This window comes from Bos taurus, chromosome 10 (genome assembly GCF_002263795.3).
Source record: "Bos taurus isolate L1 Dominette 01449 registration number 42190680 breed Hereford chromosome 10, ARS-UCD2.0, whole genome shotgun sequence".
Taxonomy (NCBI): domain Eukaryota; kingdom Metazoa; phylum Chordata; class Mammalia; order Artiodactyla; family Bovidae; genus Bos; species Bos taurus.
In genome coordinates this window covers 38200192-38218970 of record NC_037337.1, presented here as the reverse complement: position 1 = coordinate 38218970, position 18779 = coordinate 38200192, and the positions used below count along the sequence as shown (strand labels likewise).

Genomic DNA, 18779 nt, shown 5'->3' with positions numbered 1-18779 from the left:
TTTAAGATTTGCTAGAAAGCTGTAGGAATGAAGACAGTGTAGTATTAGTGAAAGAACAGATAAATGAATCAGTGGAACAAAACAGAGCCCAAAATACACCTACATAAATATAATCAACTGATTTTTGACAAAGGAGTGAAGACAAGTGGAGGAAAGACAGTCTTTTCAACAAATGGTGCTAGAACAACCGAATACCCACATGTAAGACACAGACACAGATCTTACACATTTCCCAAAAATTAACTAAAAATGAGTTTTAGACCTACATGTAAAATACAAAACTCTTAGGAGATAACATAGGAGAAAATCTAGGTGATTTTGAGGATACAGTGACTTTTTAGGTACAACACCAAAGGTACAATCCATGAAAGAAATAATTGATAAGCTGGACTTCTTACAATTTAGAACTTTTGCTTTGCAAAAGATTATTATCAAGAGAATTAGAAGATAATCCACAAACTGGTTAAACATATTTGCAAAAGATGCATCTGATAAAGAACTGTGATCCAGAATATACAAAGGACTAAGATTCAATGGTAAGAAAACAAACAGCCTCATTGAAAATGAACAAAAGACTTGAACAGACACCTTGCCAATGAAGATATCCCGATGGCAAATAAGCATATGAAAAGATGTTCAGTATCAGGTGTCATTAGAGAATTACAAATTAAAACAACAACGAGATACCAGTATACATTCATTAGAATGGGAAAAATCCAAAACACTAACAGCGTTTGCATATTGACAAGGATGTGGAACAACAGGACCTCTCATTCTTTGCTGGCAGGAATGAAATCAATGCCACTTTGATACCATTTGGCAGTTTTTTACAAAACTATCATACTCCTACCATGCAGTCCAGCAGTCACACTCCTTGATACCTACCCAAATGAACTGAAAACTTATGTCCACACTAAACCTGCACACAGGTGTGTATAGCAGCTTTATTCATAATTGCCAAAACTTGGAAGCAACCCATATATCCTTGTGAATGGATAAATAAACTGGTACATCCAAACAATGGAATATTCTTCAGTTCTAAAAAGAAATGAGCTATTAAGCGATGAAAGGACATGGAGGAATCTTAAGTGTATACAACTAAGTGAAAGAAGCATATTTGAAATGGCTACATATTGTATGATTCCAACTATATGACATTATGGAAAATGCAAAACTATGAGATGGTAAAATGATCAGTGGGTATTGGCAAGAGTTAGGGGAGACAACGTGAATAGGCAGTGTGCAGAAGGCTTTCAGGGTAATGAAACTATTCTGCTGGATACAATAATAGTGGGTACAACTTATTATACGTTTGTCAAAACCCATAGAATGTACAGGGATTCCCTTGTAGCTCAGTTGGTAAAGAATCTGCCTGCAATGCAGGAGACCAGGGTTCAATTCTTGGGTGGGAAAGATCCTCTGGAAAAGGAAATGGCAACCCACTCCAGTATACTTGCCTGGAGAATCCCTTGGACACAGGAGGCCTGGAGGGTTACAGTCCATGGGGTCACAAGAGTCAGACATGACTTTAAGACTAAACCACCACCATAGAATGTACAATAGCAAGAGTTATCTCTAATGTAAGCTATGGACTTTGAGTGATAATGATGTGTCACTGTAGGCTGTAACAAATGTGCCAGTGGTGCTAATAGTGGGGGAGACTGTAGGTGTTTGGGAACAGTAGGTATATGGGAAATCTGTGCTTTCCACTCAGTTTTGCTGTGAACCTAAAGCTGCTTTAAAAAAATAGTTTATTAATTTTAGAAAGTGTTCTAGTTTCATTCTTTTACATGTGGTTGACCAGTTTTCCCAGCACCACTTGTTAGAGATTGTCTTTAATCCATTGTATATTTTTGCCTCCTTTGTCAAAGATAAGGTGTCCATATGTGCGTGGATTTATCTCTGTGCTTTCTATTTTGTTCCATTGATCTATATTTCTGTCTTTGTGCCAGTACCATACTGTCTTGATGACTATGGCTTTGTAGTAGAGCCTGAAGTCAGGCAGGTTGATTCCTCCAGTTCCATTTTTCTTTCTCAAGATTGCTTTGGCTATTCGAGGTTTTTTGTATTTCCATACAAATTGTGAAATTATTTGTTCTAGCTCTGTGAAGAATACCGTTGGTAGCTTGATAGGGATTGCATTGAATCTATAAATTGCTTTGGGTAGTATACTCATTTTCACTATATTGATTCTTCCAATCCATGAACATGGTATATTTCTCCATCTATTAGTGTCCTCTTTGATTTCTTTCACCAGTGTTTTATAGTTTTCTATATATAGGTCTTTAGTTTCTTTAGGTAGATATATTCCTAAGTATTTTATTCTTTTTGTTGCAATGGTGAATGGAATTGTTTCCTTAATTTCTCTTTCTATTTTCTCATTATTAGTGTATAGGAATGCAAGGGATTTCTGTGTGTTGATTTTATATCCTGCAACTTTACTCTATTCATTGATTAGTGCTAGTAATTTTCAAGATATTGTTACATGAGTGTGTGCATTTGTCAAACTTCATCAAATGGTGCATTTAGTATTTATGTATTTTATTGCATTATAAAATTTACCTCAAATCAAAAAATCATATACAAACACTGAACTCTTTATTTATTAATTTTATTTTGGACTGCGCTGGGTCTTCATTGCTGTGCACAAACATTCTCTAATTGCAGCGAGTGGAGGGCTGCTCTCTAGTGGTGGTGCATGGGCTTCTCATTGCAGTGACTTCTCTTGCTGTGGAGCATGACCTCTAGGTGCTTGGGCTTCAGTAGTTGTGGTGCATGGGCCTAGTTGCCCCACAGCATGTGCGATCTTCCTGCACCAGGGATCGAACCCGTGTCCCCTGCATTGGTAGACAGTCTTAACCACTGGACCACCAGGGAATTCTGAAATTGAGATTTTCACTAATAAATTGAATAGTAAATTCATAGATTTATCTTTCAGAATTTCTTTTTCAGACCTCCCCCTTGCACAGATACAGGAAGAGAGTGAAGAGGCTCGTTCTGCATCTTCTTTCTTGGCAGAAGTTTCTCAGTATACAAGTGGGTGAGTAACAGCCCATTAGTCCAGTCTATTTCAGTATTGTTTTTATAATTACACATCTTTGTTCAGTTGTTTGACAGTATCTCTTGAACCATTTTAATTCCAGTTTTTAAAAATCAGTTAAAGGCTTTTGGAATAACAACAAATAAAAATTACCCATTCATTTGTTTCTGAGATTGAAAACAAGTTTTGACACATCTTTATTCTTATAAACTGTTACAGGAATATAGGCAAAAGATGATAGAATTTTAACAAGATGCAGCAGTTAAACTTTAAATAAATGTAAAAAGTTGAAAATAGGTTGTTCTTTTAAAGCAGTTCATACAGTTAATACACTTAACTACTGAGTTTTTTTTAAGGCTGTTGTGAGTAATATGTGAAATATATTGACAACACAGAGGTTAAAACCAAAAGTGCAATAGAGTGCTCTGCTGAGCGTCATCTGCTGCCAAGTTTCCCTCTTTGTTTTCGTCTTCTTCATCAGTCAACTTTTTTTCAGTTTAAGTACTGAATATATGTGTATTTATCGTTACGTTAATAGACTTTATTTTTTAGAGCTGTTTTAGGTTTATAGAATACAAAGTAACCAAGAGTTTCCATTTCCTCCCTCCCACCACCAGCTTCTCCATTACATCTTTCATTTGTGTGGTACATTTGTTAAGGTGATGAACCAGAATTGATACATTGTTATTAACTATATAGTCCATAGTCTACATTAAGGTTCACTTTATGTTATAAGATTATAGTATCATATAGATTATTAGTTTCACTGCCCTAAAAATCGCCAGTTTTAATACAGAAATCAGGAAAGTATTAAATTTTTTAAGCTAATTTAGCTGCTTTGGTTAGTTACTGATAAATGCATTTGCTCCACATTTCATTACAAGGGTTAGGAAAAAGAATAAAGTTGTTCTTTGCCTTAAGAATCTACCTCATAAAATATGCAAGATTTGTGGTTTGCTCTAAGAAGCTATTAGGAGATTTAAAGACTGAAGCTATAGCTAGTTAAATATTTTGTTTTAATGTTTATCGTTAATGCATAAAAAATTATTTAATGCTGAGGTGTGTTTTTGAAAGGGGATGTATTTACAATCTGGGTGTTCATCTGATTTGTATTCTGCTCTGTTCTGGAATTGTGGCCTCTCAGCTGCATTGGGTGTGGTATTCCTGGCTGGTATTTATGGGTCTCCTTGAAGAATGGCATCATCCCGTATCTTCGCTGTGCTGCATTGTTTTTCCACTATTTACTTGGAGTAACTCCACCTGAAGAACTGTTTACCAGTAAGTAGGAAAATGAAATCACAGAGTAGTAAATAAGAGACTTTTTTGTTACTTTCAACCTCAAGGGTGAGAGCAGGCAAAACCACTTCTTTATTCCTCACACTTTCATCAGTGTTCATTCCAAACATGTGTGCCCCTGCCCTGGTGTGGGTAAAAGGTGAGACCAGAAACCAGATTAGCCTCATAATCTACAAAACCTATTCATGGCTCCTATCTATGTACAACTTTTGTATTTGAGCTTACAAAATGCCTTCATGCAGTATAGGACAGATAAGAAATTACAAAGATTGATTGGCTTTAAAGAAAGAGAACTGTTTGGCTTTATAATATACTGTTTCTTGAAGTTTGAACATTTGATTGTAACTATTATGAAATAAATAAAATGCTGCTGTGAAAGGCCTGTTGTGTTAACCGAGGCCCTGGGTATTTGAGTAACAGAATAATTTCCTTTCTTCTTTACTTGCCTTAAATCTACATCAAGGTAGAGAAGGTTTCCTTGTGGCTTTGTTTGGGTAAAAATCAGAAGGTTTGTATGATTTTGGAAGAGTCATCAAATTTCCTCCGAGATGCTTTCTTTTGTTCTTTTCTCAGGTCAACCTTAACAGGGTTCTTTATCTTGAACTCTGTTCAGTAGGGCTCATTAGATGTAGGTTTGTTCTGATTCTGTACAAATAGGATAGTGCTTTCTTTCCAAGTGATTGTCAGCACAGATCTGTGTTTTCATTCTTTAAAAAGTTATTTATTATCTTGTTGGTGCTGTCGTATGGCAATGGATGAGATAAAGTCCTTTCTTTTGTTGAGAGGAGATGAAATATAAGCCAGTAGATAAATACATGTAGTATAATGTCAAATGGTGGTAAGTGCTACAAAAAAAAATACAGCAAGTCATGAGAATAGAGAATGCTGGGGCAGAGTCATGGAAGACTTCTTTGTGAGGAGACATTGAGCAGAGAGATCAGAAAAGGACATGGTGTTGAACTGGATGGAGAGTTGAAGGAAGAGTATTGTAAGCAGAAGGAACAATAAATGCAAAGCGTTCGCTTGATGTCATCAAAGAGTAGTAGAGATGAGTGACTGAAGCCTAATGAACAGGGGGAGGCAGGTAAGAGATGAAGTCAGATCAGGTAGGGCCTTTTGCCACGATAAGCACTTTTGTATTTTGTATTTTGGGGTGGTTTGATGTTGGAGAAGTCTGATCAGGACAATGACTCAAATCAGATTCAAAAGGATCACTGTGTCTTATTTATCACCCACAGTTTTACAAAGTATACTGTATAGGCAGAGTATAGAAACGAGCATAAACAATGAAGAAACTCTAGACACAGGATGACCAGGTAAGAATAATGTACTTATTAAATATATTTTTGTTTTCTTGTAGATGCTGCAGAAGGAGAATACAATGTACTCTGTAGCTATTTATCTTTACCCACAAATTTGTTCCTGCTTTTCCAGAAATACTGGGATACTGTGAGGCCCCTCCTCCAGAGGTACTGCGGGGATAAAATATCATTATTGGATTATTATACAGTTTGGAAATTTTAAATTTAAAATACTTGCTAAGCTTTTAGATTGATTACCATTGATTGAAGGTGGTGGCAAAAATACACAAGGTTCCTAATTCACACATCCACTCCAGTACCCTTGCCTGGAAAATCTCATGGACAAAGGAGGCTGGTAGGCTACAGTCCATAGGGTCACAAAGAGTCGGATACAACTGAGTGACTTCACTAATGGGCCACCAGGATTTCTGCTTGTTCCACCATGACTGCCAATCATTGTGCTCAAGTTCCCCACAGCTGCTGTCTCATCCCTGCTTTAAATGGGGTGGAGGTGGTGGTGAAGTGAGGATAAGTCATGTTGTCAGCAGCCATACAGTCACAGTTAAGCATCAGAAGAACCCAGAGTGGGGCAACAATAGTAGCGTATCTCATATGGTAGCACATATCTTAGAAAGGTGACTGAGGAGGAAATAAAAGTCACAATGTAATATTACTCAGCCGTAAAAAGGCTGAGTAAAAATAACTAACACCTTTGAGTTAATTCTAATGAAGTGGATGAACCTAGAACCTATTATACAGAGTGAAGTAAGTCAGAAAGAGAAAGATAAATATCATATTCTAACACATATATACAGAATCTAGAAAAATAGTACTGAAGAATCTATTCACAGGGCAGCAGTGGAGAAACAGCATAAAGAATAGACTTATGGACATGAGGAGAGGGGAGAGGGTGAGATGTATGCAAAGAGTAATGTGGAAACTTACATTACCATATGTAAAATAGGTAGCCAACGGGAATTTGCTGTAAGTCTCAGGAAACTTAAACAGGGACTCTATCAACCTAGAGGGGTGGGTTGGGGAGGGAGGTGGGGGGGAGGTTCAGAAGGGAGGGGATATATGTATACCTATGGCTGGTTCATGTTGAGGTTTGACAGAAAACAACAAAATTCTGTAAAGCAATTATCCTTCAATAAAAAAAATTTAATTAATTTTTTAAAGTCATTTGGTAACTCAAAAATATATCCATTTAAATTTCCCATGGGGAAGTGTGCTTTTCTTTTATTCAAGATTTCTTTGTACCCCCATACTTAATTGACCCTTCTGCTTGCTTACTCTCTACCCTTCAAATCTCTAGTCTCCTAACCCTATCTTTCTACCACCATTTTCCATCTTTTTTTTTTTTTTTTTTTTTGAGATATAATTGACATATACCACGGTTTCAATAGTCAGTTCTCATCATGTTACTCTGTTTCCCCCATTAAAGATCCTGACATACATTTCTGACACTTGGGGAGGGTGTTTTTCCCACACATCCAACAAGTAATTCTTCAGCATTAGCTGGGTGTCCTACAATTCAGCTCATTATCTACCTGGAGATAGTGTCAGATCCCACAGGCTGAGGGCTCAGTCCTGAAAACATGACAACATCACATACTTCAGAAAGAACCAGGCTGTCACAAATCCAGGCTGTCTCCTGTGCTGACCAAAAGGTTATATAGCGTGATTAATTTGTAGAGCAGCTCAGAGAACTCAGAGAAACGTTTTCCCTACTAGTGCATCAGTTTTTTATAAAAGGATATAACTCAGGGCCAGCCAGATAGAAGAGATACACAGGGCAAGGTATGGGGAAAAGGGAGCAGAACTTCCACACTCTCTGAGCACACCACTGTCCCCGAATTGACACGTGTTCACCAACCTGGAAACTCTCCAAACGTGGTGAGTTCTCCTAGCTACCAGCCCTCATACTTGTGTTCAGTCTTGGTTTGATAGACATAGGTTTAGCCCAAGTAATTCCATTTGTGGCTTCTCATCTCTGTTTTAACATTATCAGTCACAGTTAGTCTTTTCAGTTTTCTCCTCTTTTCTTTTCTCCTTTTTCTTTAATCTGTGTCTTGTTGCCTGCATGCTCAAGTCAGGATTTGTGTGAATGTCTGCCCATCTCTGGCCACCTTTCTATGTGTTCTCATCTCTTCTTTTGGGTGCTTTTCCGTGTTTCCTCATTTCTCATGAGGTATTCTGATTTCCAGTGTGATAAAAATGAATCAGATGGATCCAAAAAAATCATTACCATCCTTTGTGTTGAGTACAATCACAGTAGGTTATACTAATTTTATTGTTATATTGTTGGAGTTTTAGCCTGCCATTCTAGTTTAATGTTAAAAATTCAAAGTTTGAAATGCACAGTCTGTACCATTCCTGGCTCTGCTGGCCTCAAAGCCTTTCCTCATCGTCTGCTCTGAGAGATGATGAACTGACCTCACTAGGCCATATTACCCGGTCTCCTTTGTCAGTTGGCTTCAGCCTGTGGGAGGCACTGGCAGGATATTGGAAGCCAGGAGGAAGAGAGAAACCTGTGTTTAGGTCACCTCTCCTTGCCTTGTGGGGCATTCCTGACAGTGGCTATAGCTCTTCTCTGGCTCTAGTTCCTGCCAGACAAGTCTACTATAGTTCCAGCATCCACCTGCTGCAGGAGAGGGGGACCCCATCCAGGGCCCAAGAGTGGGCTCTTTTCTAATACTCAGAAGTGAATTGTCTGAGGAGACACACGTGCTGCCAAAGCAAGAGACTTTATTGGGAGGGGGTGCCCAGGTGGAGAACAGCAGGGTAAGAGAACTCAGAAGAACTGCTCTGCCATGTCTCAGGTTTTATGGTAATGGAGTTAGTTTACGGGGTGTCTCTGGCCTATCACTATGACTCAGGGTCCTTCCTGGTGACACCTACATCACTCAGCCAAGATGGATTCCAGCAAGAAGGATTCTGGGAGGTTGGTGGGATGTATGGACTGGCATTTCCTTTTGATTTTCCTGAATTCTTCCGTTTGGTGGTAGCTTGTTAGTTCTGCATTCCTTACCAGGACCTCCTATTATAAGATAACTCATACAGGTGGATAGTATAGTGCGTAGCCAGTGCAGGTGGTTTTGGTCCTGGTTCATCTGATTCACCAGTGACCCTTAGCTCCAACAATACCATTCCAAAAATACTGTTTTGTTCCTCCAGCCTGGCAAGGGTAGTAGCTTCCTGTTATTGGCTGATCTTCTTGTTGCCTTGCTTTTTTGTCTCCTGGTTGGCTTCTCAGCCTTTCTGTCACCTTTATTTCCAATTTCTGGTATTAAATTCCTTCTTCTTAAAATACTGAGCATAGTTTATGTTTTTCTAGTAATAGATAAACCCTTTAAAAAAGAAATTAATAGAAGATTTGACGGAGGATAAATAGGAAGACATTAAAAAAGGGGAGAAAAGAAAAGGAGAAGAAAGAAGAGGCAAGATGTAAGGTAAAAAGAAGTCTAGCAGACAGCACATGGAAAGAAGGGGCCAAGAGGTTTAGCGAGGATGGCTCGATGAATATTGCACTAAAGTTGTGATGACCCATTTGCTTTTCTCTCTGCTTCCCATACAGGTGGTGTACAGACCCTGCCTTACTAAACTGTTTGAAGCAAAAAAGCACTGTAGTCAGGTTGGTTTTACTTCTAAGTCCTTCCGTCAGCTGATGAGTATGCTTTCTAGTCTTTTCATTCTCACTCAGCATACTATTTCTTACATTTCTGTTATGTCTTGCTGAAAATTTGATTCTTCCTACAATTGATTTTTTTCTTGGAGTGACTGTCCTTTCCCTCTTAAATTGTTTGGCACCACCAACTCCTATTTCTTAAGCTAATGCATACCTATTAAAAGGCAAAGGAAGAGATGGTTTCTTGGAGCTACTACTTATTAAAATGAGAGGGTAGTGACAGTATTCATGTAAATTACTTTTTTTTTTCCTTTTGAGAATGAAAATGTAAGTAAAACTATTCCCTTTTCCCCATCTCCTCCTTTCTATATGCTTGGAGACTACTCAACAAAAGTTTTCTTCAGCCCCCCATCTCCTTTAAGTTTTGGCTTAATCAAAATCCATCTCTTCCTCAAGGACTGATTTAAATATTACCCTCTCCCTGAAACCTATGCTAACATATCCTCGCATATCTATAACCCAATTTTAGCGATTTAGAGATTATAGCTCCACCTCCTATGCTCAGAGGCAGTAGTATTCACATCACCAAGAAGGGTTTAAAAGATGAGTACATATTTTAGGACTGTTAGTCTCACACAAGTCATTTTGTGTCTGTTAGACATCTGCTGTTTCCCCAGCATGGTACCAAATTAACATTACTCTTGGAGAGTTAAAAGATATATAACACATACAGGTTTTGGTCATAGGTAGTTTATAGTCTAGTTATATTCATAAACTCAAGAGATAAGATACAGTATAATAATATATGGAATATACTGTTAATGCTAATAGAAAGTTAAAGAGTAAATATTCTTAATGATATAAGTTTAGCTTTAGAGGAGATAATTTTTGCTGCACACAGAAGGAATTACAAAATTTGAATTGATTGGGATTTAAGGAGAGAATTTCCTATTATTCATATTATTTCAGATGACATTTCCTGTTATTCAAATGACCTTTCCCAGGGCATACATGCAAGGCTTTTGTTGTATTAGTATGGTGAGAATGAAAAATAATACTTAAAAACATGTATTAGGTACTAAGTATATTATGTTTTGCTTCAATATCTAATTGAGTTCTCAGCAGCCATTTGAGGTTCCTTGATACTGTTATTCATATTTAACATTTTTTCAATCAGCATGAGTATTTAGTGTTTCTCTCCTCACCCCACCCCCTAACAAAATGTGTTACTAAATTGATAGTCTGCCTTATGACTGAGGGAGCATAATATATTTATTCTCAGTTTACAGACCGGCTAATACAGAATTAGGTTCAGTGGCTTGTCGAGTGTCAGAATCTAGGATTTGTAACTGGGCCAGTTTGATTGCAAAGATTGTGTTCTTAACTGCTACTTTATATTACTTCCTAGACAGTATAGAAATAATAGAACGATTTAGTCTTAGGAAATAGTAGGAGTTGGATTTGGAAAGGAAACATGGCTGCTGAAAGATCTGGAATTCTAGACTGAAAAGTTTGGATAAATCTAGTCAACGGTAGAAATTACTACAGATTGCAAAAATGAATCCCTAAGTTTTTTGTTTTGTTTTTAGCTGTGCCATGTGGCAGGCTCTTAGCACCCTAACCAGGGATTGAACCTGTGCCTCCTGCAGTGGAAGCAGGACCACCAGGGAATTTTTCTCTCATTATTTTTAAAACGTTCATCCTTCTATTACTTGGTCTGTTTTTGACCTAGGCTTATTTACTCACTGCCATTTAAATTATATTTCTAGGTACCCTAGAAAAAGAAATAGTTTGATAGAGCTTCCTGATGACTATAGCTGCCTCCTAAATCAAGCTTCTCATTTCAGGTAAGAAGAATTTTTTTTTTTTTTTTTTTGAGCTTGCATTTAGTACTACCACCACTAGCAAATTTTAATTGATGAAGAAGTCACATAACATACAATTTTGTATAATTCATTGGCATTTCAGTTCAGTTCAGTTCAGTCACTCAGTTATGTCCGACTCTTTGCGACCCCATGAATTGCAGCACGCCAGGCCTCCCTGTCCATCACCAACTCCCGGAGTTCACTCAGACTCAATGTCCATCAAGTCAGTGATGTCATCCAGCCATCTCATCCTCTGTAGTCCCCTTCTCCTCCTGCCCCCAATCCCTCCCAGCATCAGAGTCTTTTCCAATGAGTCAGCTCTTCGCATGAGGTGGCCAAACTACAGGAGTTTCAGCTTTAGCATCAGTCCTTCCAAAGAACACCCAGGACTGATCTCCTTTAGAATGGACTGGTTGGATCTCCTTGCAGTCCAAGGGACTCTCAAGAGTCTTCTCCAACACCACAGTTCAAAAGCATCATTTCTTCGGCACTCAGCTTTCTTCACAGTCCAACTCTCACATCCATACATGACCACTGGAAAAACCATAGCCTTGACTAGACGGACCTTTGTTGGCAACGTAATGTCTCTGCTTTTGAATATACTATCTAGGTTGGTCATAACTTTCCTTCCAAGGAGTAAGCGTCTTTTAATTTCATGGATGCAGTCACCATCTACAGTGATTTTGGAGCCCAAAAAAATAAGTCTGACACTGTTTCCACTGTTTCCCCATCTATCTGCCATGAAGTGATGGGACCAGATGCCATGATCTTTGTTTTCTGAATGTTGAGCTTTAAGCCAACTTTTTCCACTCTCCTCTTTCACTTTCATCAAGAGGCTTTTTAGTTCCTCTTCACTTTCTGCCATAAGGGTGGTGTCATCTGCATATCTGAGGTTATTGATATTTCTCCCGGCAATCTTGATTCCAGCTTGTGCTTCTTCCAGCCCATAATGTACTTTCTCATGATGTAGTCTGCATAGAAGTTAAATAAGCAGGGTGATAATATACAGCCTTGACGTACTCCTTTTCCTATTTGGAACCAGTCTGTTGTTCTACGGCCAGTTCTAGCTGTTGCTTCCTGACCTGCATATAGGTTTCTCAAGAGGCAGGTCAAGTGGTCTGGTATTCCCATCTGTTGAAGAATTTTCCACAGTTTATTGTGATCCACACAGTCAAAAGCTTTGGCATAGTCAATAAAGCAGAAGTAGATGTTTTTCTGAAACTCCCTTCCCTTTTCCATGATCCAGCGTATGTTGGCAATTTGATCTCTGGTTCCTCTGCCTTTTCTAAAATTAGCTTGAACATCTGGAAGTTCATGGTTCATGTATTGCTGAAGCCTGGCTTGGAAAATTTTGAGCATTACTAGCATGTGAGATGAGTGCAATTGTGTGGTAGTTTGAGCATTCTTTGGCATTGCCTTTCTTTGGGATTGGAATGAAAACTGACCTTTTCCAGTCCTGTGGCCGCTGCTGAGTTTTCCAAATTTTCTGGCATATTGAGTACAGCACTTTCACAGCATCATCTTTCAAGATTTGAAATAGCTCAACTGGAATTCCATCACCTCCACTAGCTTTGTTCATAGTGATGCTTTCTAAGGCCCACTTGACTTCCCATTCCAGGATGTCTGGCTCTAGGTGAGTGATCACACTATCGTGATTATCTTGGTCGTGAAGATCTTTTTTGTACAGATCTTCTGTGTATTCTTGCCAGCTCTTTTTAATATCTTCTGCTTCTGTTAGGTCCATACCATTTCTGTTCTTTATCGAGCCCATCTTTGCATGAAATGTTCCCTTGGTATCTCTAATTTTCTTGAAAAGATCTCTAGTCTTTCCCATTCTGTTGTTTTCCTCTATTTCTTTGCATTGATCGCTGAGGAAGGCTTTCTTATCTCTCCTTGCTATTCTTTGGAACTCTGCATTCAGATGCTTATATCTTTCCTTTTCTCCTTTGCTTTTCACGTCTCTTCTTTTCACAGCTATTTGTAAGGCCTACCCAGACAGCCATTTTGCTTTTTTGCATTTCACTTCCATGGGGATGGTCTTGATCCCTGTCTCCTGTACAGTGTCACGAACCTCCATACATAGTTCATCAGGCACTCTGTCTATCAGATCTAGTCCCTTAAATTTTTTCTCACTTCCACTGTATAATCATAAGGAATTTGATTTAGATCATACCTGAACAGTCTAGTGGTTTTCCCCACTTTCTTCAATTTAAGTCTGAATTTGGCAATAAGTTCATGATCTGAGCCACTGTCAGCTCCCAGTCTTGTTTTTGCTGACTGTATAGAGCTTCTCCATCTTTGGCTGCAAAGAATATAATCAGTCTGATTTCGGTGTTGACCATCTGGTGATGTCTCTTGTGTTGCTGGAAGAGGGTGTTTGCTATGACCATTGCGTTCTCTTGGCAAAACTCTATTAGCCTTTGCCCTGCTTCATTCCGTACTCCAAGGCCAAATTTGCCTGTTACCCCAGGTGTTTTTTGACTTCCTACTTTTGCATTCCAGTCCCCTATAATGAAAAGGACATCTTTTTTGGGTGTTAGTTCTAAAAGGTCTTGTAGGTCTTCATAGAACCATTCAACTTCAGCTTCTTCAGCGTTACTGGTTGGGGCATAGACTTGGATTACTGTGATATTGAATGGTTTGCCTTGGAAACGAACAGAGATCATTCTGTCACTTTTGAGATTGCATCTAAGTACTGCATTTTGGACTCTTTTGTTGACCATAATGGCTACTCCATTTCTTCTAAGGGATTCCTGCCCATAGTAGTAGATATAATGGTCATCTGAGTTAAATTCACCCATTCCGGTCCATTTCAGTTCACTGATTCCTAGAAGGTCGACGTTCACTCTTGCCATATCCTGTTTAACCACTTCTAATTTGCCTTGATTCATGGACCTAACATTCCAGGTTCTTATGCAATATTGCTCTTTACATCATTGGACCTTGCTTCTATCACCAGTCACATCTACAACTGGATATTGTTTTGCTTTGGCTCCATCCCTTCATTCTTTCTGGAGTTATTTCTCCACTGATCTCCAGTAGCATATTGGGCACCTACTGACCTGGGGAGTTCCTCTTTCAGTATCCTATCATTTTGCCTTTTCATACTGTTCATGGGGTTCTCAAGGCAAGAATACTGAAGTGGTTTGCCATTCCCTTCTCCAGTGGACCACATTCTGTCAGACCTCTCCACCATGACCTGCCCGTCTTGGGTGGCCCCACACAGCATGGCTTAGTTTCATTGAGTTAGACAAGGCTGTGATCCATGTGATTAGATTGACTAGTTTTCTGTGATTATGGTTTCAGTGTGTCTGCCCTCTGATGCCCTCTCGCAACACCTACCGTCTTACTTGGGTTTCTCTTACCTTGGGTGTGGGGTATCTCTTCAGGGCTGCTCCAGCCAAGCGCAGCCATTGCTCCTTACCTTGGATGAGGGGTATCTCCTCAGCGCTGCCCCTCCTGACCTTGATTGTGGAGTAGCTCCTCTTGGCCCTCCTGCACCCGTGCATTTAGTGCATTGCTAATATTGTACAGTAACTATTTCTCTCTAGTTTCCAAACATTTTTAGCACACCAGAGAAAAACTTTGCATCCACTATGTAATCATTCCCCATCCCGTTCTTTGCTAGTACCCTAGTAACTGATAATCTGCTTTCTATCTCCATGGATTTGCCTATTCCGGATACATTATATAAAAGGAATCATGTAATCTGTGACCTTTTGTGTCTGGATTTTTTCAATTAACATCCCTTTAAGGTTCATCCAAGTTGTAGGATGTATCAGTATTTCATTTCTTTCTTGGCTAAATAATCCATTGTATATATATGCCAAAATTTATTAATCTGTTCATCCATAGATGAGCATTTAGGTTGTTTCCCTCTTTAGACTGTTATGAACAATGCTACTATAAACATTCATGTGCAAGTTTCTGGTTGGACATATATTTTAATTTTTCTAGGGTATATATATATTCCTAGTAAGTGGTATGTTAGAACATTATGGTGATCCTATGTTTAATGTTTTAAGGAACCACTAAACTGTCTTCCACAATGACTGCACCATTTTACACTCCCACCAGAATGTATGAGGGCCCCTGTTTCTCCATATTCTCATCAACACTTGCTATTTTCTGTTTTCTTAACTAAAACCATCCTAGTGGGTGAAAAAAATGGTAGTTCACTGTGGTTTGATACATATTTCCTTAATGACCAGTGATGTGGAACATTTTTGTGTGTTCTTGTTATGTATCTGTATATGTTCTTTGAAGAAATGTGTGTTTAAGTTTTTTGCCTATTTTATAATTGTTTCTTTTGTTGTTGAGTTTTAAGAGTTCTTTTTATTTTCTGAGTATTAAACCCTTACCAGACTTTAATTTGTAGATATTTTCTCCTGTAAGTTGTTTTCATATTCTTTTTTACTTTTTAAAACCACTTTATTGAGATATGATTGATATACAAAAGGCTGTACATATTTAATGTATACAAACTTGGTAAGTTTGGAAATAAATATACACCTGTGAGATTATAATTAGAGCCATAAACTTATCCATCACCTATAAAAGTTTCCATTTGTTTTCATATTCTTCACAATGTCCTTTGATATATAAAAGTCCACTTTATATTTTTTTCTTTTGTTGCTTATACTGTTGATATAAGAATTTGTTGCCAAATCTGAAGTCATGAAGATATATGCCTATGTTTTTTCCAAATAATTTTATAGTTTTAGCTCTTCTATTTTGGCTGTAGATCCATTTTTAATTAATTTTTTTAATAAAGTAGGAGGTACAACTACATTCTTTTTTTCATCTGGTTTCCAGTTGTCCCAGCATCATTTTTTGAGACTGTTGTTGCCCTCTCATTAAATACTCTGGCACCTACTTTAAACATCAGTTGGTCATATTTGATTTTATTTCTGGATTCTCAGTTCTGTTCCATTGGTCTATATGTCTATCCTTACCCTAGTACCACATCATTGTAATTACTGTAGCTTTGAAGTAAGTTTTGAAATTGTAACATAAGAGCTTTCCAAATTTGTTTTTCTTTTTCGTTATTATTTTGACTACTTGGAGGTCATGTGCGATTACATTGGAATTTGAGAACTGACTTTTTCTTTTCTGCAAAAGAGGCAATTGGGATTTTAATTGAGGTTTTTTAATAGAGGTTGAATTAATCTGTAGATCACTTTCTGGAGTGTTCCCTTCTTAACAGTAAGTATTAAGTCTTCTAGTCCATGAGCATGGACGCCTTCCATGCTTATGCCTTCTTTACTTTTATTCAGTGATGTTTTGTAGTTTTCAGAGTACAAGACTTTCCATCCTTGGTTGCATTTATTCCAAGGTATTTTATTGTTTTGAATGTTATTACAAATGACATTATTTTCTTAATTTCCTTTTTGGATTGTTCATTGCTGATGTATTTAAGCACAACTGATATTTGTCTGTTGATCTTGTACCCTGCAACTTTGCTGGGTGTCCATAGGGATAACAACCCAAGTTTAGTTTCAATTAATACCAACTTAATTTCTATAGCATACATTAACTCTCTTTCTTTCTGATTCTTTCTCCCCTCTTTGTGTTGTTGAAATCACAGACTTAACATTTTTATACACTGTGTGCCTGTTAACATAGATTTCTAATGATTGTTTTATGTATTTGCCTTTTAAATCATACAGGAAACAAAAAGGATTTTGTATCAAAAATTACAATAATATTAGCTTTTATGATAGCTTTTTTTACCTTAACCAGTTATCTGTTTTTTACCTTCAAGTTACCTTTTGTGTTCTTTTGCTTTACCATGAAGAAATCTCTTTAGAATTTCTTGTAGGACAGACCTGCTAACAGTGAACTAGTGTGGAAATGTCTTAATTTCTTCCTTATTTTTATTTTTTAATATAAATTTATTTATTTTAATTGGAGGCTAATTACTTTACAATACTGTATTGGTTTTGCCATACATTGACATGAATCCGCCATGGGTGTACATGTGTTCCCCATCCTGAACCCCCTTCCCACCTCTCTCCCCATTCCATCCCTCTGGGTTATCCCAGCGCACCAGCCCCGAGTATCCTGTATCATGCATCGAACCTGGACTGGCGATTCGTTTCACATATGATAATATACGTTTCAATGCCATTCTCCCAAATCACCCACCCTCACCCTCTCCCACAGAGTCCAAAAGACTGTTCTATACATCTGTGTCTCTCTTGCTGTCTCGCATACAGGGTTATCATTACCATCTTTCTAAATTCCATATATATGTGTTAGTATACTGTATTGGTGTTTTTCTTTCTAGCTTATTCATTCTGTATAATAGGCTCCAGTTTCATCCACCTCATTAGAACTGATTCAAATATATTCTTTTTAACAGCTGAGTAATACTCCATTCCAGTCCATTGTAGTCTGCTGATTGCGAGAATGTCGATGTTCACTCTTGCTGTCTCCTGTTTGACCACTTTCAATTTGTCTTAATTCATGGACCTGACATTCCAGGTTCCTATGCAGTATTGCTCTTTACAGCATCAGACCTTGCTTCTGTCACCAGTCACATCTACAACTGGGTATTGTTTTTGTTTTGGCTCCATCCCTTCATTCTTTCTGGAGTTATTTCTCCACTGATCTCTAGCAGCATATTGGGCACCTACCAACCTGGGGAGTTCCTCTTTCGGTATCCTTTCATATGCAGAGTACATCATGAGACACACTGGGCTGGAAGAAGCACAAGCTGGAATCAAGATTGCCGGGAGAAATATCAATAACCTCAGATATGCAGATGACACCACCCTTACGGCAGAAAGTGAAGAGGAACTAAAAAGCCTCTTGATGAAAGTGAAAGAGGAGAGTGAAAAAGTTGGCTTAAAGCTCAACATTCAGAAAACTAAGATCATGGCATCTGGTCCGATCACTTCATGGGAAATAGATGGGGAAACAGTGGCTGACTTTATTTTTCTGGGCTCCAAAATCACTGCAGATGGTGACTGCAGCCAATACACTTACTGCTTGGAAGAAAAGTTATGACCAACCTAGATTGAAAAGCAGAGACATTACTTTGCCAACAAAGATCCGTCTAGTCAAGGCTATGGTTTTTCTAGTGGTCATGTATGGATGTGAGAGTTGGACTGTGAAGAAAGCTGAATGCTGAAGAATTGATGCTTTTGAACTGTGGTGTTGGAGAAGACTGTTGAGAGTCCCTTGGACTGCAAGGAGATCCAACCAGTCCATTCTGAAGGAGATCAGCCCCGGGATTTCTTTGAAAGGAATGATGCTAAAATTGAAATTCCAGTACTTTGAACACCTCATGCGAAGAGTTGCCTCATTGGAAAAGACCCTGATGCTGGGAGGGATTGGGGGCAGGAGGAAAAGGGGATGACAGAGGATGAGATGGCTGGGTGGCATCACTGACTCGATGGATGTGAGTCTGAGTGAACTCCGGGAGTTGGTGATAGACAGGGAGGCCTGGCGTGCTGCGATTCATGGGGTCGCAAAGAGTCGGACACGACTGAGTGACTGAACTGAATACTCCAATGTGTATGTGTACCACAGCTTTCTTATCCATTCATCTGCCAGTGGACATCTAGGTTGTTTCCATGTCCTGGCTGTTATAAACAGTGCAGCGATGAACTTTGGTGTACGTGTGTCTCTTTCAATTCTGGTTT

General features: G+C 38.4%; 1 protein-coding gene and 1 long non-coding RNA gene across 4 annotated transcripts in view; one reads left to right on the top strand and one right to left on the bottom strand.

Annotated features, from left to right (window-relative positions):
* Window positions 1-18779, top strand: part of UBR1 (ubiquitin protein ligase E3 component n-recognin 1) — a 152265-nt gene that overhangs the window by 114786 nt on the left and 18700 nt on the right. For 2 of the 3 annotated variants that reach the window (NM_001205897.1, XM_059890429.1), the window contains 5 exons: window positions 2953-3040; window positions 4185-4318; window positions 5697-5805; window positions 9215-9271; window positions 11035-11112. In NM_001205897.1, the coding sequence (NP_001192826.1) occupies window positions 2953-3040; window positions 4185-4318; window positions 5697-5805; window positions 9215-9271; window positions 11035-11112 (466 nt within the window). Of the gene's footprint in view, window positions 1-2938; window positions 3041-4184; window positions 4319-5696; window positions 5806-9214; window positions 9272-11034; window positions 11113-18779 lie in introns of those variants that run through there. The other variant, XM_059890430.1, reaches the window with a different exon arrangement.
* Window positions 2598-18779, bottom strand: part of LOC132346298 (uncharacterized) — a 34074-nt gene continuing 17892 nt past the window's right edge. Inside the window, exon 4 of the long non-coding RNA XR_009496086.1 lies at window positions 2598-2880. This is a non-coding gene — a long non-coding RNA (uncharacterized lncRNA). The remainder of the gene's footprint in view (window positions 2881-18779) is intronic.